We start from the raw sequence: 27248 nt of genomic DNA, 5'->3' as shown, positions 1-27248 counted from the left end.
AGTAGCAGCAGTTTTGTCGTATGCATCTCCGTAATCTGCGTACCTAGCGAACTTTTCTTCAGTGTATTTGAAGAAGCCAAAGATGTGTATATTTGGATGCGTGAACCAGCCTCTGGCTTTACATTTCCCGAGATCGGCCTCATGAACATTTGCGAGACCTTTTTTTCCTTCAAGAGCATATTTGCAAACCGGGCGAGTTGTTACATTGCGAACTTTTCGAGAAACGAACCCTTTAGCGCAGTAGACAATGCAGCTGCGTCCGTGGGAAGGTCGTCGATATCGACGAAATCTTCGCATTCCCAGCTTTTTTTTTTTTTTTCGATGAGCCCGGGAAGCTTTTTCTTCAGTTCATCCAACTTTCATATGCGTTGTGTGGATGAATGTTTGTAATTTCTCTAATGTCAGCTAAAATCACAACGCCTGCTCGCTTTTTATTAGATACCGTACAATTCCTAAACATTGGCGGTTTTACGAACGTCTGTAAGATGAGCATTCAGTTTAGCGGTAGTACCGTGAGAAACGTCGGATGCTTATTTTTTTTTTTTTACCAGCTTGCCTGATTATACCAGATAAGCGCTCTAACGGGTCTTGGTTCATCTTCGCTGTCAATATATACTAGGAGATACAGTCCTTCAGCAGGTGAATTGACAGCTCCCGCACAGATGTCAATATTACGCGTAGGCCTTCGGCAGTTGACTGCATCGTAAAAAGGTGCTTGTGAATTACATCGCTGATCACCTGTTGCTCCCATGAGTTCAGCCACTGGGATGCACATTCGAGAACAAAAAATCCTTGCATTCCATTTTTAGGCCTCCTGTCGGAAAACACTGGATTAAAGCATCAAACAGGTCGTTTAAGAGAAGCATGAACTCGACCGTCGGCTATGCACTGCTAGACGAGTCGCGCCTCTCTTCGCATAGAAAAAAAAATGCCTTTAGCCAATCAGTTGGTAAATATCTGCGTGACAAGCATTACCCTATCCTCTGCATCTTGGAAGCATTAATGTGATTGTATGTCATTTTGAGGCACATATTTAGCTTGACTGTCTTGAACAAAAGGTGAGTCAGCAAATGACATAGATAAAGACTTCGGTGCCGATGCCTTCCAAGCGCCTGCTTCTAAAGTAAAGAAAAGAGAACATGGGGCCTAACAGTATGCCGACAGGGTTTTTTTCTCAAATCGACGCAGGTCACATTGAGAAGGCCAAAGTGCAATCATATTTTTATGGTGATATTTGGGTGGTCGGTAAGGAAGCTCAAAAGCCCGAAATTAATATTGAACGTTTAGAAACGGCGCCGTACATATTGCACTGTGTGGCCATGTGGAATAAAAATCTGTCGTTTATTGGACTAGCGAGAAAATTAGCGTGTCTGAAAGCTAAAAAAAGAAAAAAGAAAAAAGTCTCCGTATCAGCCAGCGATTGCGCTGTATGTACAATACAACAAGAAGATGACGTAACGAGTTCGAAATGCCGCCCTTCTAAGGCAATTCAAAGTAAAAAAAAAAAAAAAAAAAAAAAAGAAGAAGAAGAAAAGATAGTTCATCGTGCGGGCAGAGCGCACAGTCATGCTATCGCGGAGTTCTCGTCCTGACCTCTTTAAATCTGTTTTTCAGGTCGCCTTGGCTAGAAGGCTGCGTTCTATCAACCTTATTCTTCGCGTATCCTCAGAGGGAAAGGTTTATGGGACAGTGTTCTTGTGACTTCAGAGGTCCGGCAAGTGGTCGGTCGCGCCCAATGTATTTCCTAGAAAAGTTCTCGCCCAAAAAATCCACACCACGAAAGAATGATTGCAGTGGGGCACCGTCATGCTGAAACCACATCAACGCCATCACGTTAAGTGGAACTTTCGAACCAAAGTTCATGACCATGCCGTTTAGGATGCATCCTGTAGTTCCTGCCGGTGAGGCTTCCGTCAATATTGTAGGGGCTTACAATGCAGCTTTGGCATATTCTGGACTGGACATTTGCTGACCACCGAACCTGGTGACTGATGACTTCGCTGTCGTACCCAGTGTGCGCTGGGGGCCGACCAGTAATGGGCATTGTGCAGGCTTACCGTAGAACCTTCATCGGTCCACTTCACGTTGTCTAAAAAAAGGTGTATTTTCATATGTGATCAGGCATCAGTTGCAGATATCGAGCTGGTGCTGTAGTACCTAGCTAGTTCTCGCAAACCAATAAGAGATTTGTGAATCTGCAGTGAGAGAGCATACGGGGACTAAGATGTGCCTGGTTCAACCTACGTGGCATTGTTATGCGCGTTGACGCACGCAGTAACAATAATTTCATTGGTCAGAAAGTGGCATCCAACAGCCGCGGCCATGTCAGTGATCAATTGACGCGAATACAGTCTGCTTACAGGCCGACTACTTAAAAGCATTTTCTGTCTCCGCTGCTTCTATTGTTTCATTTGTGGACGATTTACGCGGCTTTACGCTTCACTGCATGTGCTGTCGGCTTTCTAAATTACCAGTCTCACCATGCGCCAATAAAACGCTGGCTCGCCGCGGGTGCCGCCGGAGCGCCTTATCACTTTTTTTTTCTTTTTTAGATTCAGATTTATTTCAACAAAACTTGGTTGCCGAAAAGGCGACAAAAAGGCAAACAAAAGTTGCCTGATGAATCGTCCTCCCCCTTTACACTCTTACTCCGAGCAGTGGGCAAATTTAACCAAAGAAAACAACATATCGTATCACCAAAGGTACATTGCATATAATACAGTACATGAAAACATCAAAGCGCATATTCACTTACGCACACCATACAAAATAAAGAGATGCTGCAAAAGCTAGCTTCGTGAGTTTAAATTGTTACAAGGCATTGCACATAAAAAATGGCAGCGGCTTAGCTCGGCTATGCCAGGATATACGTAGAGAGAGGTACGTTTCTCTGGATGAGCTTGTTGTGGACATGTATGTTTAGCAATGGAAGACATTAGGTATACACATCTTTTATTCATTTTGCTTGACAGAGACGAAGACTGCCAGAGGATCTGTGAAGTAGCATATGCAGCGGTCTCAATTTTGTCTATGCAGTGTTTTGATTTGTTAGAGTCTCCAAACATAGGAAAGTCCATTTGGTGCCACAGTATGTCGCACACACTACACATGTGCCCAAACGGATTGTTCACAAAAGCTGCTTCAAATGTTCGGGTCGCAGGTGCACTTTCGGAAACTCGAATGCAGTGATCAGTCACAGGACGTGCCTTCACATCCTCTTCTGTTGGTTCCCGTTGACTGAACTCTTTCCATAGGCCCCATCTCCTCAGAGGCTATGCCCCATCTCCTCAGAGGCTATGCCCCATCTATAACGCTCGGCAGTCTGGCATCACTGCTTGGCAAGCTGTTCCTCTCTGTTCGAGCGTTCCCGATGCTCTCTTAGCCTTCTTACGCCAACTCTGTCTTTGCTGCAGCTATGCGCCGCTTTTTACGCTCTGTCGGCGGCTGTGTTTCGATGGAGGCGAATCAGAGAGGCGTCAGTGTGCTGTGCGATGTCAGTGCACGTTAGGATGTCCAGGTGGTTGAAATTACTCCGTAGCCCTCCACTTTCCACTTTCTTTGCCACTTTCATCCTTCTTTCCTATTATTATTATCGCGCTCTGCATGTTGGCGTCTCCGCTTGGCAAGACGTTCTTCGCTTTGTTCGGGCGTCTGCGTTGGCACGCGGCCGCGGCGGCCGCGAGCTCTGATGTCAAGCGCAGCGCACCTGTTGCTACCCTCCCGTTTTCGCGCATGCGCACTAGTGGCACCCCAAACCTGATTACGCAATTCCATCAACACGCGGATTTTCTCCTTTTTTTTTTTTTTTTTGTTATCCGGTGGAGAATTGCGTGGCACCGGGATTTGAATCCCGGTCCTATTGCATGCGAGGCGGATGTTCTACCGCTACGCCACCGCTGCAACTCTTTCCTGTTGCCGGTGAACACCTCCGGAAACGCACTCCCTCACCAGAACAGGAGTTGGCCACCCTGGTGCAGTAATTGGCCGCCACCTCTCATGATTAGTTCCATAAAACCCTGGCCCTCAGTCACCAGCGGCTGCGGAACAAGTGACCACGGCGGCGGTCAGACCTGTGACGCAGCAGGGGGTGCTAAGAACTTCTGGCTCCGCTGGACAGGCCGCCATTGGAAACTGACCCTGGCAACGTTTAACGCTAGAACGCTAGCTAGTGAAGCTAGTTTAGCAGTGCTGTTAGAGGAACTAGAGGGTATGAAATGGGATGTCATAGCGCTTAGTGAGGTTAGGAGGCCGAATGAGGCATATACTGTGCTGAAGGATGGGCATGTACTGTGTTATCGAAGTTTACCAGAGAGGCGACAACTAGGAGTAGGTTTCCTTGTCAATAAGTATATAGTGGGTAATATAGATGAATTCTATAGTATTAATGAGAGGGTGGCAGGCATCGTAATTAGGCTTAATAAGCGGTATAAACTGAAGGTTATACAGGCCTATGCACCTACATATAGTTATGATGACCAGGCAGTTGAAAGCTTCTACGAAGATGTAGAATCGGCAATGCGAAAAGCAAAGACGCAGTATACTGCACTAATGGGCGACTTCAATGCCAAGGTAGGGAAAAGGCAGGCAGGAGACCAGGCAGTAGGTCACTATATGGCATTGGTTCTAGGAATAGCAGAGGGGAGTTACTAGTTGAGTTTGCAGATCACAATAACTTTTCTTCAGCAAACGGAAGAACCGGAAATGGACATGGAAAAGTCCTAACGGGGAGACTAAAAATGAAATTGACTTCATACTGTGTTCAACCCCCGCCATTATGCAAGAAGTAGAGGTAATCGGGAAAGTGCGATGCAGTGACCACAGGATGGTGAGGTCCCGAATTAGCCTAGATCTGAAGAAGGAACGCAATAGATTAGTAAGAAAGAAACCCATCAACGAATTAGCGGTGAGGGGGAGAGCAGAAGAGTTCAGGATCTCGCTACAGAATAGATATTCAGCTCTAACCGAGGACGATGGCATTACCCTAGAAGCAATGAACAATAATTTCAGAGATATCATTACTGAGTGCGCTGTAGAAGTAGGCGGTAGGATAGTTACAGAGGAGACCGGTAAGCTGTCTAAGGAGCCGAAAGATTTGATTAAGAAACGCCAGAGTATGAAAGCTTCCAATCCAACAGAGAAGATAGAATTGGCCGAGATATCAAAGCTAATCAATAAGCACAAGGTGGCCGATATAAGGAAGTATAACATGGATAGAATTGAGCATGCTGTAAAGAACGGGGGAAGCTTTAAAGCGGTAAAGAAGAAATTGGGCATAGGCAGAAACCAGATGTATGCGATAAGGGACAAAGCGGGCAACGTCATCACGAATATGGAGAAGATAGTCAAAGTAGCCGAGGAGTTCTATACAGATCTCTACAGTAGCCAAAGTAGTCAGGACCGTAATGAGATTGGCGGTAGGGAAAAACAGTCAGACGTTCCACCAGTGACAAAGTACGAGGTCAAGAAAGCATTAGAAACTATGAAAAGGGGGAAATCAGCTAGAGAAGATCAGATAACTACAAATTTGTTGAAGGACGGAAGGGGGGGGGGGGGGGGATATCGTGCTAGAAAAACTGGCCACCCTGTATACGTAATGCCTGGTGTCATCGATGATACTGGAACCACGGAAGAATGCAAACATTATCCTCATTCATGAGAAAGGGGACTCAAAGGACCTTAAAAATTACAGACCAGTCAGCTTACTGTCTGTAACGTATAAGGTATTTGCTAAGGTAATCGCTAATAGAATCAGGACAACCTTAGACTGCAATCAAGGAAAGGATCAAGCAGGTTTTCGGAAACGGTACTCTACTATCGATCATATCCACACCATCAACTAGGTGATAGACAAATTCTCAGAATATAACCAGCCCTTATACATAGCATTCATTGATTACGAAAAAGCATTTGACTCAGTTGAAACCTCGACGGTGATGCAGGCATTGCGAAATCAGGTGGTAGACGAGCCGTACGTGAAAGTGCTGGAAGATATATATATATATATATATATAGTGGCTGCACAGCAACCATAGCACAGCAACCATCTGCATAAAGAAAGTAACAAAATTCCCATAAAGAAAGGAGTTAGGCAAGGAGACACAATCTCCCCAGTACTATTCACAGCTTGCTTAGAGGAGGTATTCAAAGGCTTGGAATGGGAGCAGTTAGGGATAAGGGTAGATGGAGAATACCTCAGTAATCTGCGATTTGCTGATGACATTGCCTTGCTAAGCAACTCCGGGAATGAACTGGAAATAACGATTGATGACCTAGACAGGAAAAGTAGAAAGGTAGGCTTGAAAATCAATATGCAGAAGACTAAGGTAATGTTCAACAGCCTCGGGAAGAAACAGCAGTTTGCATTAGTTAGCGAAGTACTGGAAGTAGTAAGCGAATATGTCTACTTAGGACAGGTAGTAATCGCAGATCCGGACCATGAAAAAAAAATAACAAGAATAAGATTAGGATGGAGCGCATTTGGCAAGCACTTGCAGATTATGACTAGCAGCTTACCGGTATCGTTCAAGAGGAAAGTATACAACAGTTGCATCTTACCTGTACTCACCTATGGGGCTAAAACGTGGAGGCTAACGAAGATAGTTCTACTTAAGTTGAGGACAACCCAGAGGGCTATGGAACGAAAAATGATAGGGGTAACATTAAGAGATAGGAAGCGTGCAGAGTGGGTCAGAGAAATAACTCAAGTTACCGACATTCTAGTGGAAATTAAGAAGAAATGGACATGGGCAGGACATGTAGGGCGAAGAGAGGATAACCGATGGTCGCTTAGGGTAACAAACTGGATTCCAAGGGAACAAAAGCGTAGCATGGGGCGGCAGAAAGTTAGGTGGGCGGATGAGGTTGAGAAGTTCGCAGGGGTCAAGTGGATGCAGCTAGCACAGAACCGGGTTAAGTGGAGAAATATGGGAGAGGCCTTCGCCCTTCTGTGGGTATAGTCAGGCTGATGATGATGCACTAGTGACCTGTCTTACACACGGTGAAATGCTCGGCTGACTGCAGCACTGTAGCTCTCGCTAAAAAATACAATGTCTGTATCACTGAAGGTAACAGAAGGCATGATAAGGTTAACTAAGCTGGCCAAAAGTTAGGTTTTGTTTTTTTAGAATAAAAGCTGACTTTTCATCGGCGCGGCGCTTTTATTTCCTTTAGGCTAAAAAAATAATTTGACTGAATGAACGGCATTTAAAAGGGTTAAGCATGCAAGGATTTTGTTATATGACGTCTGTTTTCCGTTCCTTTATTTTCAGCCGTGCAAAACGAGCGGGACCGAATCAGCAACCGGAGGCCCAGTTATGACGAATCTAATAATTCATCCGGACTCTCAGTCACGACTCTACTCAATGCTGATATGTACTCAAGAAACGTAAGTACCACTTCTTTTTTTTCTTTTTGAACATAACCAATAAAGATAGAAATCCTGTGGTTGAATAATATAACGACGGCAAAGTCGATTCCATTCCGCGGGCGATGACGTCAAAATTGCGGGCGAAATGTCGACAACGCGAACGTCACCATGACGCCAAGGCGTGACGTTTTAACCGAAAAGAGCCAGTGAGGTGCCGCCCAAATGTTTTGCTTTGTTTTTTTTTCATAACAAAGGCTCACAAAACAACTTTATTTTTGTGAGAAGTTAGTAGCAGCAAAATGTATAATAATTGTTCAGCCTTATGTAATAACAAAAACGTCTAAAGAGCTCACAATATACGCAAAAATATCGCTTTTAAACAGTCGTAGCCTCATTTACAGCCGAAAACAGCGCGTCACGGATCCAAACTGTTCTTCTACGCGAAAAATCACATACCGGTTTAGGTTCAGCTGATCGCTCCAAGGCTTTTAATAACCATGTTTAGGCAACAGCGCAAAAGGACAGAGACAAGTGTAAGGAGGTACACAACGACGACGCTGAACTTACAACTGGCTTTATTTGGAAAAACACAGATCAATATATACTCTACTCAATCAGCGCACATGCGCAATGTCAAAAACATGCGTCAAACCCAGACGTACTTATCAGTTATTAATAAAGCCAGTTGTAAGTTCAGCGTCGTCGTTGTGTACCTCCTTCCACTTGTCTCTGTCCTTTTGCGCTGTTGCCTAAACATGGATGATCACCAACTAGCCCAAACCTCCGTTCTGCTTTTAATAATGTCGCTCTCTGTAGCCGTAGTTGAGTGCGATTGGTTGCGATCGATCTTGTTTGAGGTTCCCTTTTGCGTGAATAACCTCGCAAACTGCGATCGGTTTGTGAGTTCAACATCGCCAGACGAAAGCGTCGTCCGCCAAGCTTGGCCGTCGAGCATCGATGGCGAAAATTAGCACGACAGCGGCGCATACCTGCGGTGAGGTACTTGGCCAACCGTTAAGCAAAGTCGTGCACGAAACCTCATTATGCACGCATTCAAAATTTGGCCGACCAGTCGCATAAAGTTAGACGGCTTGGAATCGTTCTTTGGTAGAATATAATCGTTATATTATTCCATCCCTGAGTTGACGAAATCTGAGATAGCCCCAATTTCCAATGACCGAGCTCGAACGGGGTTAAAGGTTATTAAACGGTCGCCGTAGCCCAGAAAAGTCGGGGGAAATACGTGGCATTGTTCCAAACGTCCCGGGAAAAATACGCACATGATTTCGTGTCAACACCTATGACGCTATCGTTCTTTGTCCAGCGTTGAGGGTGGTGTCATTTCGCTTCTCATTTAGCATCCATCTGCCAGTCAGGTTCGAGGCAAGCTTGTGAAGGGATTCGAACCAACGACATATGAACCCCGAATCGTGTGCCGTTAATTGTAAGTGTTGATGGCCTTTGATTTCTTAATGTAATGTTGTCCCTTAATTTCAGAATTAGAGAAGTTGATTTGCTAACTTTAGTTAAATAATCATTTAGTCACTGAGCTCTATCACGTACGTATAGTCCGCTTTGTTTTACAATCCAGCTGTACAGACCACACCGACGTATTTCTCGCCGGATTTAAAATAATGATCTGTAAACAGTTAAAAAAAAAAATAGACACCCGGTGTACGTTTTGAAAGTCTTCCTGTTCGCAGTCAGTCTCATCATGTGAGCAGGAATCCGTTACTTGCTCACTTCGCTGCGGTGGTGCAGTGGTTAAGATGCCCGACTATTGCGCTCAAAAGTGCGGGATCGAATTCCGGCCTCAGCGGCCTCTTTTCGATGGGGACGAAAAGCAAGCCGCCCATTTTGTGTGCGATGCCAGTGCACGTTTAAGAACCCCAGGTGGTCTAAATTTCCGGAGCCCTCCACTACGGCGCCTCTCATAGCCTGAGTCGCTTTGGGACGTTAAATTCCACAAACCGAACCTTTATGTGCTCATTGCATGCCACGGATCACCCTATTTGAGGCTACTGACCGTATCTGTGCTATACTGAAGGTCGGTGCTGGCGTAAGGAGGGAAAGTAAACGAATGCTAGACGCATAGGTTACACAAGAGCTGTCGGTAGTGGCGATAAACTGTCCCGCCGGTCGTCGTTGCCACAGGTGCTACTACACGTGCAGGCTACATGCTAGGTTTGCTGGGTAATGAGTGGCACGCTTCCAAGACGCCCACTTGTCCTCGCTTATCAGCACAGTGCATACGTTTCACCGTCGTGTGGCGCCGTTTTTTTCTATTACCGCCGCGCTACCCCTCCTATCGCCCCGTTGGCACTGTGCTGGAGCTCCAAGTTACACTTCCGCATATCAAATAGCGTGACGCACACGAGAACCCTCGTGCAACGCAACCACTGCGGCGCACAGACGGTAACTTAGTACTCTAAATTAGTTCAACCAGAACGAAGGTAATGAAATGAAAACAAGCTTTAAGTGTGCCGAACAATAGAATTTGCTTTTCAGGACAACTCGCAGGTGCCTCAGTAGCAGATTTTTGCCCATAAAAAAATTAAAGAGCACTGCAGAATCTGCATTAAAGGAATGCGAAAGCATTGATGCTGCTGTTGGTTGCTTCTGGTTGCTTGTAGTTGCTTAATTAACTTCTTGTTTACCCATTTTAGTCTTCGCTACTTTCAAATTGCGTGCAAATGCCTATGCCCTTTTTTGTCTCGACTTGAGGTTGCGGGACGTCACATCCTTGACGTCACCCTAACTGACTTTCCTTGACGTCACCCTAATTGACTTATTTAATGAACTATTTTAGTATTTGATACATTCAGATGTGGCGCCAAGCCATTGACTAATGAGACCATTTTCGCCTTTACTTTTACATTCTTTGACTCTAAATAATTACCTAATAACTTATTGGCCTAATTATTTTTCGGACACAACATTACGTAACCTTTCATCGATTGACACTACTCAATAATCTCTACTACTTCTCAATTACTCACAACGCTGCGGACACGATTTTGCGTGTTCTGCCTCTAATTAATTACCGAATTAACTTATTGGCCTAATTTTTTTTTCAGACACGACATTACGTCACGCTCTATCGATTGATACCGCCCATAAACCTATATCACTTCTCAATTATTTACAATTGCTGCGAACACAATTTTACGGACACGGTCTGCGGACGTGGTGTGCGGACAGAAATCTGTGAACATAGTGAAGTAATGTTTTCGCATGATTAAAAAAAAAAAAACTCGCCTAGATTGGCTCAAGGTAGTCATACATGTGCGAGTCACAGCTGTGCATAAGCGATAATTTAATATAAAGGATAAGGACCTTCATATACCAACACTAATATTGTAAACAATTGGCTGGCAGCTTTTTACTCGCCAGAGAAGCACTGCGGGCCAAGGGGCACTCCGTAGCATGACATTCCACATAAATTTCGACCTTTTGAAGTTTCCTTTAGCGTACACCGAAATCTGTGCTTGCCGGAATTATTTTTTTGGCCTCCATAGCCTCGCCGCGATGGTGGAGTGGTTAAGATGCCCGACTGCTGTACCGGAGCACCCAGGTTCGATCCCGACGGCCGGCGGTTGCGTTGTGATGGAGGCGAAACGAAAAGGCGTCCATGTGCTGTGCGATGTCAGTGCACGTTAAAGATCCCCAGGTGGTCGAAATTACTACGTAGCCATCTGTTGCGGCACCTCTTCCTCTCTTTCCACTTTCACTTCCACCTTTCTCGCATCCCTTACAGCGCGGTTCTGGTGTCCACAGAACAAATGTGAAAGATACTGCCCCTTTCCTCTCCTGTGAACCAGTTATTGTTATTATTCTCCATAGAATTTCGGCAACTCATGATCAGCTGCCGAACACCGCAGCCACTGATCTCCTGCGGTCGGTAAATGTAGTAAATATAACTAGCGAAGAAAGCACATATTTTCCTCCTCCTTCTCACTGTGATATGTGGATTTCTGCATGCTCATCAGTCTTTGAGTCTGAGAAAAAAATGTTAGCTGTTGCATGGCTCTTTTATAGCATCTTTCGGTAAGGTTTTGGGGGTGGTGTTATTCAGCTTGCTGCTTAGTATTTCACTTATGCCTTGACATAATCATTGCAGAGGAAACCGAATTATTAGAGGGAGGAGGGGGGGGGGGGGGGGAGGGGAGGGGTACGTTAACTACATCCGATTTTCTTATGCAGCCTCAATCGTTGCTACAGTTATCATACGGAAGTTCTATATTAGCTGTTGGTATGGCACAGGCTGTCCAATGTAACAAAATCAGTTAAAAAGCTAGAACCTACCTTGATGGATTATGCTCAGTAAAAGTGTGAAGCGCGGAGGGTCAGCAAGTGTGTATTGAAGTTTGATGTGTATTGATGTCCTTTCCACTGCACTGCAAAGAGGAATCCAGGCAGTGTAAATACCAGTGTCTCGCGTCAGGAATGGGCTCTTTGCGGCCCATTAAAGGAAATACACCTTTAACAAATTTTAAATCTTTTTACAGCGGTTGTTTTGTGGCCATTTATTTACCATAAACAGCGCTACCCACGTGACTTGTTCGAAACTCTAAATAAAAGTGGCCAAGATTGTACCCGCTGCATCAATCCTCTATCACTTAATCAAAAACACAACGATGAGACGTGAAATCATTGTGAGTATTGGCTACTAAAAGGCCCTGTTCAGTACCATTCAGCCTGCGTTGATCGTTTCTGGAGGAAAAAAAAAACATTGCGCGCGCTTCTTGGCTGCCTTCCAGAAGAGTGGTTGATACGCTACTAGCTGTGCTGGGGCATCAGCGTTTCCTTTTCAAACACGTTCCCGGATGGCGGATTGTGCGCTGTGCTCACTGCTCGTGGGTTCCAACAAAACCATAAACCCGGATACAATTAATTCGTAAGCTTGCACTTGAACCGCTCTTCTACCAAACGGAATCGCTTTGTGCTCCACAAAGCTGGCAGGACCATGATTCGTGCTCTCTACGCGGCGCCCGCCGCTCGGTCCCGCTTCTCGTGACGGAACCTGCGACTGTTGCGGCGCGTCTCAGTGTGTCGTTGCGGCTGAGGCAGTAACGGCAGCAACCAAATGCTTTCGCTTCGAACTCCCTGAACAACCTTCTGCTTCGCATAGCTCGCGGGACCGTTTTTTTATCCGTAGTGTCGTTCTGCTTGAACAGAGCCTCTTTCACTGAAGGAGCTGTTCGTGCATACTCGCAAATCGGATTACTCAATTTCGTGCGTTGAAGACAGCCCCTGCACAAAGCAGCCCACGTGTCCGCAGTTTTCAATCTTTGTTGAACTTGTGCGACCCCGTGATAGAATGTTCAGCGGCGGTACGCTTTCAAAGTTTCGAGGTGCAGCCCGGTCTGTCTTCCCGCAGCAGCCCTATTTTCTCTCTCCTCTGTCACCCTCATACTGTCCTCATTCCCTTTCTTGGATCCTGCTTGAGCGATCTATGCCGTTGCATCCTCCCCGCTCACTCGACGTACGACGTCTTCCCCTTTTGATACCAGATGTCTCGTAGAAAGCGCTTCCGAAATGTCCCGAAAGCAACGCCATGACTCCTAACGACTCAAAACCCATTTAGCGACAAATTTAAACAGCTTTTTTTTTTTTTTTAGTCTGTTTCGCTAAAGGAAATAGAAACGCATTTACGGACAAGAAATGTGATATGTTTAATTTCAACTTTTGCAGATATCAACGCCCTTAAGCGAATACAGCATCTCGAACAAAAAAATTGCCAACATTGGCGACGTGTGTGAATCCATGAAGCAGCAACTTCTCATTCTTGTTGATTGGGCGAAGTCGGTGCCTTCTTTCACGGAACTCTCAATAGAAGATCAGGCAAGTACGCTGACATTTGCCGATTATTTTACTTGTTTTTGCGCACGCTTGCGGTTATTTACTTATGTGCTTTAGATATAAGAAATTAGCAGGTTTTTTTTTTTATAATTTGTACGTGGACATCTATCACGAAAGTCCTCCTGGTGAGGTTTCTAACACAGGGGAGGCCATGACGCAGGAAGAGGGGTGTTAAAACGGAATCTGAACGTTTAGAGGCCACCTCAGACCTTTTTTCAGGGGCATCCAAGACGGTCAGCACGTAGGAGGAAGCGTCAGACCTCATTTTATCGTGGACACATGACAGTAACCATTCACGCGGGCGGACGGCAGAGACCGCTGGCACTCGTTCGAGTTCTTTTTTGTGTTCTGGATGAACCACTATCTGTTTAATAGGCTTCATCTCAAATCCTGCGATATCCCGAACACAAAAGAAAACGCGAACTGGTGCCCGGAATCTCTTCCCTTCGTCGGATTACTTCGTGAATGGCCTGTGTCAGGCGACCAGGGAGAGGGTGCGAGATGGGCTGTTTGCTACTTGCTGACCATTTTATCGCCTCTCCTCAAGAATGGACCGAGCTGTTCTCTAAACGTTGGGAATTCGTTTTACCAAGTCCCTCTTGTTCCATTCTGTGTTCAAAGTCTTCTTGACCCCCCCCCCCCCCTCCCCCCCCTCCCCCCTCCTTTTTTTTTATTGTTTCAATGTCCAGCTACCCAGCCTAAGCTGTTGACATTGTGTTTGCATAAAGACATCAGCTCCTTCAAAGTTGAGGTTGCCGTACTCGGCGGCTATCTTGAGAGTGTTAATGTCCAAAATTCAGACGCTGTCTAGTATTTTCTGTGGATTCGATGCCATTAGGTTGCATCTTTGCATCTGAAATGCTTGGAGCGTCAGATAAGTTTGAAAGACAAGGCGTGCAAATTTGGAAGCAAACCGCAGCTCATTTCATTTTCAGTCAATCAAGCATTTTTTTTTTAAACTACCAGCAAAAGTACAGGCGGAGGGGAGAGGGGGGAGGGGGGGGGGGGGTAGGGGTGGCGGAGAAAAGCTGCTGAAAAAGCTGCTTCTTCGCAGCTTAGCTAGAGAAAGAGCTCCATCTACCGATTTGAGCAGTGACAGGCAATGTTAGAGGTGGATTACTTATAGGAGAAGATCAAAAAGAAAAAGTACGCATATATTGACTTCCTGGTATTGAACCTCCCATGCAGTATGGGTCGAATGGGACAGGAACGCAACCCATGCATGGTTAATTGCGTGAAGGGACATCCTGGCAACTTTGGGGAAAAATAAGCATTAAGTAGCACACAAAATTCACGTGCATAAGAATTTTTTCCAGACATAGCGCTTACAAACGAAAGAAGTGTATGCTAATGAAAAAAGGACAACTAAGACCTTTGAAGATTAGCTGTATTCTGCTAGTGACGCTGGCAACTTCATTTTCTTTTAATACACTTATCGGAAAGTTTCTTCCATTCATAGCGTTATTTACTAGAGGGCATGTATATCATAAAAAAGGTACATAAATTTTCCTGTCATGATATTGTTTTCGGTCTAGTACACCCTAGCAGGAGGAAAATTGTATTTTAAATAGTAAGCATGCGATGCGGGTAAAGCTATGCAAAGACATCGCGGTAATTTATTGATGTCAACATACCAGTGTTGCAAAAAGCGATATCTCACATTGCAAAACAGCTAGTAGACAACACTATTGGTTAACGTTGGAGAGTATGCACCCACAAGGTGTCCTATATGCGTGTCTTCGTTAAATTTTTGCTCCTTTGCATCCATGAATACAGATCACGCGTGTACGGGTGGATAGAGAGATGACATAGGTCTCTTGATGTGTTCAGTGCTTGCAGAAATATTGTATCTGCAGAATATATTATATATGGAAGGGTGCTAAAAGCTGGTGTTCCAGCAAAGAATTATTTCTGCTGCCTTGCTCATGCTGAGGGCTGACTCGTCCACGAGCAGGCTGCTCCAAATACATCAAGACGCATTGGTTGCTTCCATGCGTAGACCGTAATCGCTCATTCCATACGAATGAGGTCGTCTCTTTCCTATTTTACCGTACTGTACATACTGTACCTGTAGGCAAGTGCATACGTAGACGCTTGTGTACCACGCGTTCTCTCAATGTTTGTGCTCGTGTCTCTGTGTGTGCATATTATATGCACAAGTCTACCACGACATAGAAATAACTCACTTTGGGAGATAAACTGTTTTTGTACGGCCTGATTTGGTATTCGGAGCTTTACTTGATTCTGGATCTTGACCTGCTCATTATTTAGAAGTAAAGGCCACGAGATAGGCCGGAGATATAGTTCGCTGCACTGATACTCTGCCCTTGGTAAGGGCGAGAGGAGCAGAAAGAGGGCTAGATGGTTGACGATGAGGGAGAGAAGTGTGAATAACACGACTATGATTCGACAAATGCGCACGATGAAGTGACTGCAAGACTACGCTAGGCTGATTTTATCAGAAAGGTCATAACGATTTCTTTCCTCACAATTCCCAGTGACTAAGTCGTGGTGCCGCTATTTGTCCTCATTCGAACGCTTGTTTGTGACTTATTTATTGTCTTCTTCATTTCGAAAGATGTGTTCTTGGGTTTGGAGATTCGTTAAGGCGGCGTCGTGTGGTTGCAGGTGGCGCTGCTGCGTGCGCACGCAGGCGAGCACCTCCTGCTAGGCTTGGCACGGCGCTCGATGCACGCCAAGAATGTGCTGCTGCTGGGCAACGATTTCATCATCCCGCGCGTCTCCTCCGAGGTGGAGATCAGTCGCATCGGGGCGCGAATCATGGACGAGGTGGTCACCACTCTCAGGGAGGTGCACGTCGACGACACCGAAATCGCCTGCCTCCGAGCCATCGTCTTCTTCGATCCACGTGAGCTGACGCCACCGTCGGTCCACCTGGCTGCTTGATCTCTGACGCGTAGGCAATGGGGGCTGGCGTTGGTCTCACCCTTCCTTCCGTCGTTCACCTATAGGGCAGTGTCTGGTCTGCCTGCCGCCGTCGCTGACAGTGGTGACAGGGACTAGATACTGAGTCTGTATTATGTTTACTTTGCTAGACTCATTTCTAAAGAATAGTCCGCCGTGTAAGTGAACTGATTTTCGGAAATTACTGGATATTTTTTTAATCAGCAGTCTCATAGTTTTTTGCAGTGATGAAATTGCAGAGTTCGCAGCAAGCCAAACTGGCGACAAGCGCATGAAATTCTCAGTATTTGCGGGAGGCGGCTTTTAGCCTTGATCTTCGGTTGCATATTAGCGGAAGAGGTACAATGGAAACTGAATCTACAGAACAAAGTATTTTAGGAAGCAAGTTTAACAAGAAAATGCGTAAGAGCTTCTACTAGCCTTGCGAAGGGAGAGGCAGTTGGAACTAGCCCGATGCTTTGTACTCGCTATGTGGCAGAATTGTGTGTGGACACATTTCTGTCTCTTGAACAATGGAAGTGAATTCGTGAGTTCTCCAGTCGGCTACTAAGAGATGCTGCACTTATGTGCCATGATCTCGCTGAACTTTGCTGAGCGGAGCTTTGAGTACGGCCAACATTAAAGAACTTCAGTACAACTAGAACTACAAAAAGTAGCGCTTAAGTTAGCTACCCATAAAAATTTTCCAGTTGCGGAAAGTAAGCCTGTTTTACAACTGAACGCTGTGCTTCCCTTCAGTTTCACACCCGCATACGGCGCACAAACCGCCATTTATTTGGATTTTTTAGTCCCCTCCATTTCTCTGATGTCATAGTCGTTTTATTATTTTGCTGTAACACTGCATTTATTTAGAAGGCTCGGCTTAATCCGTTAGTTACTTATTGGAGATTTCCAGTGTATCGCTGAGCCGTTCTCATTGTGGCATTTTTATTTTATTTTTCAGATACGAAAGGCCTTAGCGAGCCCCAGAAAATCAAGGCTTTGCGACATCAGGTGCAGACGAATTTGGAGGATTACATCAATGACCGGCAGTACGAGTCCAGAGGCCGGTTTGGTGAAATCATGCTGCTCCTGCCGACGCTGCAGAGCATCACGTGGCAGATGATTGAGCAAATACAGTTCGCAAAGCTTTTTGGCATGGCCAAGGTCGACAACTTACTGCAAGAGATGCTGCTAGGTGGCATGGTCGGTCCGCAGGCGTTCTACAACCAAGGTGAGTGTGACTCTGGTTAATGCGTCACATGGGCGCTGCTTTGGGGAGCTGCGCTTGCAAAGTGTGCGTTGAATTATTTACATCAGCTAGGTTGTACTCCGCATGGGATTAAGGATGCATAAACCCAGTCACGTTTCCTGTCTGCACCTATCTCTGTTTGCAGATAGGGAGTGCTCGTAGAGTGCCTTAAGGATGCTTTCCACGTAAGCAGCGCAACGTCTTTATCGACAAACTGAACTGCAATCGACAGGGCGCATAACATAGGGCTGGCTCTTCGTTCTGGAACCTTAACACTCTCGTGTTACGTTCATAACGCAAAAGTATAACGTGAGACTGAGATGGGTGGGCACGTGCCTAAGATCCTTCGCAAGGTGATAGCACTTGTTTTTTTTTTTTTTTCTTTTTTGAGGCTAGTGAACTTTACTACAGCGTGCATATCTCAATACTTCTGGCGAGGGTTCCGGTTAAGTTTGTTTTAAGTAGATTTTAATTATTCCTCCTTGCTAACGATGACCCTAGAAGGAAGAAAATTTCCTATGCTATCGAGAAGCTTCCGAATTTTTTTTTTGTCCATTGAAGTGCACGAACAGCTTGTTCGTGTTTAAATTACAGGCTGTGCATATTTATTCATTTCTTTGTGCGGGTAGCTCACATCAAAATGCATGCCTCTCCTTCAGAGAGGTTTATGTTCGTTTTCAGCGCGGTGACTTGATGACCAGGTTTCGCCGTTGTCCGATCGATGCTCCTGTAGTGGCTCCTTTTATCTTCATGAACGCTTGCCAACCTAATAAAAGGCTTCCAGTACGTTAATTGAGCTTATATCGCTTGCATGGCAGAGATCTGCGCACGAACTCATTAAGTTGTAGTAAAAACGCGGTGAAGCTGGTATATACCACCTCTTGCTTTATTCTGCGAAACGACTGAACTGGTTCCTTGATAAACGGAGCCGGGATGTACAGAAATCATCGCCACTTTATACATGCATTGTTATACTTCAAGTACCTTAAATGTTATTTTTTTTTTTTTTTCTGGTTAGTTGCCGACAAAAGCCGATAACTTGCCGTTGCGCTTTGCGAGGGATGTCAGATATGCAGTGTTCAATGCTATGCCTGAAGAGGGGCGTCCTCCGGGGGACCGCGCGTAGCACTATAGGATCTGAGGAGAGGAGGAGGAAGGCGTGCGACACGACCCTTCTCTCTATGGCTGGATAACAGTGAGACTAAACACAATCCCCGGGCACCGGAAGACGACCGGATAACCGCGGCGTGTTTGCATCCCGTACAGCGGGACGTCCGTGGCAAAAAACACAAATAGTATAGTTATATAGAAACAGGTTGCTTGCGGTCCTGCCTATCTTGAGCGTCACTAAATGCTTCACTAAATGCGTCGGGTAACCTACTAAGTGTTCTGAACTAAACTTATTGTTGATGAAATAATAATAATAATAATAATAATAATAATAATAATAATAATAATAATAATAATAATAATAATAATAATAATAATAATAATAATAATAATAATAATAATAATAATAATAATAATAATAATCAATCTTTATTTAATGTGCGCAGGAGCAACCATGTGGTCTTCGTGCTGCAGCACAAATAAAAAAAAAGAAAAAAAAAAGAAAATGCACACACAAGTTTTACACACACACACAGATAAAACACAAAACAAGAAATAACGCATGAAATGAAACAGAGACGAAAAGTGTCACGGAAAGAAAGAAATCAATGAGTAGCTTGTCTTATATACACAGTGAGAGAGTTGTTGAGCACATCACGAAAGCAAAAAAAAAAAAAAAAAAAGAACGATAAATAGAGAGAGAAAAAAAATACAACAAATAACTGACATTGATTATAGTAATATAGAAATATACATAAAATAAACAACCATTCCAGGCGCAACAAGTGCGTGGTACTTAAAACACAGGCTAGATATACAGGAAAATACAATGAAGAAATATAATTGAACGCGGGACAGTAAGATTCGAATATAAAGTTTAAAGTTAAAATATAAATAAGAAACGGATAAAAAACAGTTCAAGATAGAGACAGCATTGAACAGGAGAAAACGCAAAAAGTGAAGTAAATACAATATTTATGCTAGAAAGTGGGAGTTATGCGTGATAAAGTACTATTTAGAATACAACGCTACGAACATCCAATACAAATGAACAGAGCGAGTTTTGGAAGATGTCAAGGTGAGGACAAAAAGAGTTAAATCACTGCATTCTGTCCAAAGGGGGAAGGAAATGAAAAGACTTAGAAACTTGAAATGGTCTGAATTCCCTCATGCTCTTTCGCGGAACGCGCAGTAGGATGTACTCTAAGAGCTGAGGGCACATAATGTGGCCATGAAGGAGTTTGTACAGAAAAATGATATCAGCTCTGACACGACGGCAGTGAAGAGAAGGAAGGTTCAGTTGGGTGCTCCTGGTGGAGCGAGAGGAGGAAGTTGCGCAAGAAAAGCGATATCGGAATATCCGTAATTTTTTTTTTTTTGTACTTCTGTCAACTTTGTCCAAGTTCGATTTGCAAGTGCCATTCCAAACAATCGACGCGTACTCCAAGAGCGGCAAGCATATGGACAGGTATAGTTTTAAGAACGGAAGTGGAGTACGGAACTCTCTCGAAAGTCTGCAAACGAATCCGAGTGTGCGCATAGCCCGCTGAGCAATGCGTTTAGTATGAGAGGAGAAGCTGAGGGTGCGGTCAAAAAGTACACCAAGGTCATTAATTTCATCAACCCTGTCCAACAGCACAGAATTCACAAAATAATGGTAGAGACAGCTGTGTGTTTTACGAGTAAATTAGACAACCCTTGTTTTGGAAGAATTGAGGGTAAGTCGATTCTTCGCACACCAATCAGAAAAAGTAGATATGTCCGATTGCAACAACAATCAATCTTGTAAAGAATGTATTACCTTGAATATTTTTATATCATCAGCATTAAGAAGAAACGAAGAGTTCTTGATCGCCGAGGAAACATCATTAATAAAAACGGAGAAGAGAAGCGGGCCTAATACAGAACCTTGAGGAACTCCACTGGTTGCAGAGTAAACGAAAGAGATCTGTCCATTGACACTGACAAAGCAGGAGCGATCAAGGAGATAGTTGCGTAGGAGGGCTACGAGTGAGACTTCGACGCCAGAGAGTAGAAGCTTTTCAAGAAGTAGTGAGTGAGTAACAGCATCGAAAGCTTTGCTCATATCACAGTACACATTGTCGACCTGGCCTCTCTGAAGGACTGCTGCAGAGGCATACGTCATAAACGTGACTAGGTTGGTAGAGCGACCCAATATGAAGCCATGTTGATTCGGTACTTTGATATGTTTGAGATGAAAGGAAAGTACGTTGTGCAAAGCTAATTCAAAAAGCTTAGGGGTTGCACATAGAAAATAAATCGGACGATAATTGGAAACATCAGATTTGTTTCCTGACTTGGAGACAAGAAACACGCGTGCCATTTACCACACGCGAGGAAAGGCAGCATTTTTTAAACAGTTATTAAATATGGCAGTCAATACTGGTACAAAAATACAACTGAAGGCTTTTATTATGGCGGCTGGAATGCCACCAGGTCCAGGAGACAAAGATGGTCTCAGACACTTAAGACTCAGTTATCAACTCCTCGTCAAAGAAAACGGAATTAGATGGTGCACCAGATGGGAGGCAAACGGAATCCCAATGTGGATGTTTGTAAAATAATAATAATAATAATAATAATAATAATAATAATAATAATAATAATAATAATAATAATAATAATAATAATAATAATAATAATAATAATAATAATAATAATTGATTCACAGGAAGGGAAGGGCGCAGTATCTGTCGTACTTGTTTCTGTGGACACCTGACCCGCGCCGTAAGGGAAAGGAGGAAGCTGGGGGTGAAAGTGGAAAGAGAGAAAGAGGAGCCGTAGTGGTTGGCTACGGAGTAACTTCAACCACCTAGGGATCTTTAAAGTGCGTTGACATCGCACAGTACACGGACGCCTCTCCAATTCGCCTCCATCGATCGAATCGCAGCCACTGGCGGTCGGGATCGAATCCGGGAATTTCGGCACAGTAGTCGGATGTCTTACCACTGTACCGCCGCGGCGGGGCTTTATCATATCTGTGAAATTAGTTTTCGGTTATGCTTAAAACACGGATGAAATCGGACCGAAAGCGCGGCGGTCAAATCTCCCACGTCCATCTCGAGCTAAGAGAGGAGAACAGGGGAGAGAGAAACCTCATCATGTCGACACACATGACGTCGCGCTGAAGAGCCGAAGACACTTAGAGCTACACGAGCGAGCTTTCAGCTTGCGTTGTCTTTCGCGTTGCGTGCGATGAGGACGTACAAAGACTTTCAGCCGGGGCTTGAGCTCGCTATCCGACATGAGGTACTTCTATGTGTTCGAGTACGCAAGCACCTGCGGGCGCGACAATGTCTTCCATTTTTTCCCGCAAGATAAAAAAAAAAGAAGAAAAAACGCTCGAGCTTAGTGGGGCTCTGCCTTGAAGTCACACAGGCTCAAGTTAATCAAAGCAAGCATACTCTGTTTGAAGTACTTTCGTTAGGGCGCATACGCGGAGAGCTTGTACGATCTCTAGGTGTTTGTCAGAAAGGCACGGTTGAACCATGGAGCAGTTTTTCTAATTTTCTCGAAACAACACCAGCGCCGGTCATTGATGTGAAGGAAGAGCCCACTCGAGCGTCCAAGATCTTTCTAAACAAATAGCAAACACATACATTCTCTCTCCATACCCGAAACACTCATGCATAGCATAAGCACCCACTGTCAGAAACAGCAGACCTCTAGCATCTTATAGGATGTTGCCCACCTTCTCCTATAGGAAAAAAAAAAAAAAAAAACTAAACAAAATTCAGCACATGCAGCATTTCAACATTCCCACTCTAGCACCAGACACGATTACTTCGAATTCCCGAACAGCGGGCGAAAGCCATCGCTTCGCTTGCAATGAAGGCTTTATTCATTCTAACACTTCGTGCCCAGTTTCATTTCATGCCAGAGCCGAAAAGTAGCAAACGAACCCAGAAATGCTGCCCAGGAGCAAAATTTTATTCTGTTAGCCCATTCTGACGTAGCCGCTGAAGCGGTAACGAAATTATTTCACGAGTTGACGCGTTTTGCTTTTTGCCGTTCTGCTTTTTGTGTAGACGTCACAGAGGACACACTCTATCACGCAGCTGATACTTTTTTACAACTCGGTGTTAAGCTCGTATGCAGCACAGGGAGGCACTCAAAATACTCATGTTTTAACGCTATCGCGTTAAAGACTCCGTTCACCTAAATTCCGGCGTTGGCGTTGTGAGCGAAAAATCACGAGCCTGGCGCCGGCAGGCAGTAGTCGCCGGCTGACATGGCCGAGCACTAACTACACTTAGGGTTGCCTGACAACATATGGAAGGAGCTACCAACTCAGGCATCTCCTTTCACATGGGAAGGCGATATCAGAATCAGCCTGCCAGGACCGTTGCTTTCACGCTACCCTAGGCCACGCAGGCACGTTCACTCGGCTTGTTAAAGCGGGGCTTTATATGTGGGCTAGTAGCTTGCTCTATCGAGTCACGCGCTAGAGCTTAAGTTTCCCCCGCAATTTTATTCATTAAGCTCATTCTAAAGTGCTGCTAGCGCGAAGTTTCTTTTACGAAATGAAAACCCGTACGTAAACTAAAGAATTGTGCATTTCGTCGGCCTTATCTCCCCCATATCACGCCCGGTTCAGTGGCCCAATTTTTGTAAGCACCCTGTGTAGGTGCGTGGGTCGTCTTGCCACAACGTCGGGGTGGATGGTGGTCTTACGACTACCATTTACTCTAAGTGTTTGTTAGGTTGCAGAAGATTAGGTTTACGCAATAGCTGGTTCAGTCGAAAAGGCGTCGCCGTGGCCGCTGCCATCGTCGTCTCCAGAATCGAGAAAAATTTGCCTCAAAAATTGGCGCCGTCATGCGGCGGCAGACGGAACTAATTGAGACCTGATACGTCGTTGTGCAGAAAGATGGCGCCTCCGCGTTCAAAGTTTGAAAGCTGCTTTCTGAGTGCGAACTTCGTGCCTACATCGATTTGTCGATGTGGAAGCATTCCAGAGGGCCTCCGGCAGCTATCACGTCATACCCTTACGGCGGACATTAAAGGACCCATGAAAACCTATCTAATGATATAAAACGCGCGCGAGATATAGGCATCCCATCAGTTTTCTCCGCAGCGCAAAAATTTTCGGCTTGCTTCATTAGCATCAAACATATGGGCGATCGAAAGTGATCCTCCTGCTCCCTCAACTGAACCTACGCCGGCATGCAAGAAAAAATGAATGAATGAATGAATGAATGAATATGGCTCTCGGCCGCTGTTTGGGTAATTAGGGAGTTAGGAGGGATGAAAGTGCAGCTTCGTCTTCACGGTTCTTTAAGCTGTTGCTCGTTGCTTACTATGCTGCCGATATGCGCTGTAAGTCGACCTCCCTCACACTACCGTTTTTCTTGGTTGATATGCACAAGAAAAAAATTGGAGGCTTATCAAGGTTAAGCCAAGTGGATGCGAAGCATGTTAAGCAGCTGCCTCAGTGTGGATGGGGCTAAGTAACGGAGGCGTGGTTTTAGGTTAATCGTCATAGGCATGTTGACCGCATACACGCCCGGCGCAAAGACGCTGGCGCGGTTGCGGGCACAGAGACTGACGCGACGGCGGGCGCGCGCCGCTTCATCCCTGGCGTGACGTCATATATCACGTGATGCAGTGATGGTGGCGCCGCCGTCGCGTCGCGCGCGACGGCGCGAACCGAAGCGTGGAGGCCTCCGCCGGGCGACGTCCGACGGCGCGATATGAGGCCCCATCTGCAGCCGGTGTGACGTCATCATGTGACGTCACATCATGTGATCTCACTTCAAGGTCAATGGTGGCCACCGCCGGGAGGCGACCGACGGCGCGATATGAGGCCCCATCTGCAGCCGGTGTGACGTCATCACGTGACGTCATGTCACGTGACCCCACTTCAGGGTCAATGGTGGCCACCGCCGGGCGTCGCGCGAAGGCCCGAAACCTACGTTAATATGCTTCGCATAAAAAAATACAGAAAACAAGTCGCGACGGCGCCTCCCCACTTCCCGTGCTGCCCACGTAACTTAGGAGCATCCAATGAGCGGACGCGCCCACAGCCACACTGACGTCAGTGGGGAGGTTAGCATGCGGCGGTGTGTCGCCCAAATCGGTTGCGAGCGTTCGCCAGCTGCAGTTTTAAAATGGCTTCAAATTTGACTCGAACGCTCACAAGGTGCACCTCTATGGATTTCTTGCATTATAATTTTGCGGCAAGTAGTATATTAAGGGCCCTTTAATTGTCCTTCCAATTTTTGTGCAACGTAAAATAGAAACGTTTGAAGGAATTAATATATGGATGGAGCAGAATACGAAGGCATATCGCATAAGGCGGGGCTTACGTGCTACGTCAGGTAGAACAGTTGGTTGTTTATTGCTAATTTTTTTCAGAATACACCTCGCTTACAAAAGAATTTCCTTTATAAACTGCATGTTACCTAAATAATCACTTTTCGCATTGGCTGATCGATCCTTCTTATTACTTATTCTTTCATTTAGGTGTATCTGCGTATGTATGTCGTATAATCGACGCGTTCTTTGCAAACTTTCGGTGACCGCAGGCTCGTCGTCGGACTGCCCGTCGGCAGCGTCGGCGTCGCCCCTGTCGCTGTCAAGCAGCGTCATTCACCAGTCTATTCTGCAGAGCAACGCGGGCATCGAAAACCTCACCAACGGCCGCCGCTGCGATGGGAACGAGCTGGGCGCCAGCAGCCGGCCTCAGCCGGACACGCCCATACCGTCACCTCCCGACCAGACCGGCTTCAAGCCAATGCAAGACCTCAGCGTGCAGGCATTCAAAACGGAGGTGCTGGAGGCTGATGCTACCTACTGAGAGATCAGCGGCCCCTGCGGGAACTCGCGGAGCGCACGGTGTTATCCTAGCCAGTGACCTCACACACTGCCGATAGTGGCGCCTGGACTCTGCCTGGAGCTGAGGCTCCTCATTGTACAAAAGCAGAAGCAACGGTAGCGTTGAGCTCTGGGAGCTTGCGCCTTTGATATTTTGAAAAACGCCCTCGCTGCTTAGCCAAGGGCAAGGTGTTCCAATGCAGCTTTGCTAAGTAAGGCTCATGTCTTCGTGGAAATTGTGCTGTATAATATAAGAAATCGCCATATTTTGTACGAGCTAGCTGCCAGCCTGCTCGGTGTGAGGTTTTTAAGTGTAAGTATTCATACACCTTTAAGGGTTTTTTTTTTGGTTGTCTTTTTTTTTTTTTTGTACGGTTTTCACCTGCGGATAATCGGAGTCGGTGAACTGTTGGTGAAACAGACTGTTTGTCCAGCATCAGAGAGCCTATTCCAGTGGTTAGTTGGACGCGACTTTAAAGTGTTCAGTGCCTTCCTACGAACTGGTCATTTTACATTACTGGTCATACTGAGAAGGCGAATTGTCCCAGTGCCTTTCATGCATACCTATATTCTATTGGCGGGGCTTCGCAAATTATTCTCGCTTGCGTGGTTCTAGTAAAGTGTAATGTATTTTTTTCCCCCATTTTAGCGATATAAACGCTTGTCATCAGTGGCGCTTGTCACATGTATAACGCTTGTCATATGTATAAGAATGTATACTTCTTTTTATGCTTCCCTTCACGATGTTTGAAACTACGGGGAAGCTCCCACGACATTTTTTTTTTGTTTTGTTTTGTCAGACTTTGAAAACTGTACAATGCCGTAATTTTGTACTCGTTAACAGCAGCTTAGTATGTTGAGTGTAGCAACATGAGCATTTTTGTGTCTGGTGCTGTGACTCGTCTCCCCGGCAGATTGTGCAGTCATATTTTTCGTGAAGCTTCATAAGCGGTGGCTCAGACTCCGGGGAATAGCGCGGGATATGCAAGGCGTGTACCTGACTGTGGGCTCAGCGTTTCAGTGAGTGCGCAATAAAGCCCACGTGCTAAGACATTCGAACACCTTAAGAAAAACGATCTGTTTTGTTAACATTTATTCTGCAGTCCTCCAATGTCGCTTTCTTCGACGACTGTAATGTGACATTAGATTTAAGGGAATGGCGCCGGCCAAGTGAAAAAAAAAATAATAATAATTATATGTTTTCTACCACTCTCGAATGCTGAAACTCATCATTTGGTGACTCAAGTGCTATTTGTGCTCTACAGTAGGGCCAGAGCAGCCAAGGTTTCAAAACCCAGCGAGCATGACTGAATTGTTTTCTTCTAGAGTGCTCTTGCCCGCATTTCTGTTACAAAGAGATGTCTGAAGCATGACTTCGATTTTTTTTTAAGCTCAGCTGACTCTTTACCAGCACTGAGGTAAATAAATAAAGGAACATATTATTTTTGTTGAACGCTGTCACGTTTTACTCGCTTCTCTTGTTATCATGTGTTGAGCGCGTGATTTCTTCACTCGTGTGCGGTTATTTGAAAGCTTCCGTCTTACTTTGCTTGCCTACGTCGATAACAAGCGTAAGGTTCTTCGGACCACGCATTTCTACATGTTGGAAACTGACAGAAATCCAGCTGGCATGAGGTTGTGTTCGATTCACTCCCCCCCCCCCCCCCCTCCCCCGGTCCCCTCCGCTATTTTGTGTATCAAAAACGTGATGATACATCGTGGGATCGGTGTGCGCTGACCGCTGTCTAGAGTGCTTTACTCAGAGAGATGCAGAACAGGCCACAAACAAAGAGGCCAAGAAGCGGAAAAATGACAGGACTGACACATGCTCAGTGACTACCGAACAGTGGATAGTGTTCTTTACTTAAAGCTACAGATCCATTTTATCTTCCACCTACGGTAATCTCAATATGCCAT

General features: G+C 45.4%; 1 protein-coding gene across 2 annotated transcripts in view; it reads left to right on the top strand.

Moving 5' to 3' along the window:
• The window catches only part of Hnf4 (Hepatocyte nuclear factor 4), a 126882-nt gene extending 100121 nt beyond the window's left edge, over positions 1–26761 (top strand). For both annotated transcript variants that reach the window (XM_084589956.1, XM_084589955.1), the window contains exons 3-7: positions 7269–7384; positions 13061–13210; positions 15857–16097; positions 17097–17366; positions 25043–26761. In XM_084589956.1, the coding sequence (XP_084446082.1) occupies positions 7269–7384; positions 13061–13210; positions 15857–16097; positions 17097–17366; positions 25043–25314 (1049 nt within the window). In that variant the 3' untranslated portion in view covers positions 25315–26761. The remainder of the gene's footprint in view (positions 1–7268; positions 7385–13060; positions 13211–15856; positions 16098–17096; positions 17367–25042) is intronic.
• The last annotated feature ends 487 nt before the right edge of the window (positions 26762–27248 follow it).

Source organism: Amblyomma maculatum, chromosome 1 (assembly GCF_055883805.1).
Source record: "Amblyomma maculatum isolate TAMU_Amacu chromosome 1, ASM5588380v1, whole genome shotgun sequence".
NCBI classification, from domain to species: domain Eukaryota; kingdom Metazoa; phylum Arthropoda; class Arachnida; order Ixodida; family Ixodidae; genus Amblyomma; species Amblyomma maculatum.
Note: the sequence above shows the minus strand (reverse complement) of the source record. Positions and strands in the feature narration are given on the sequence as shown.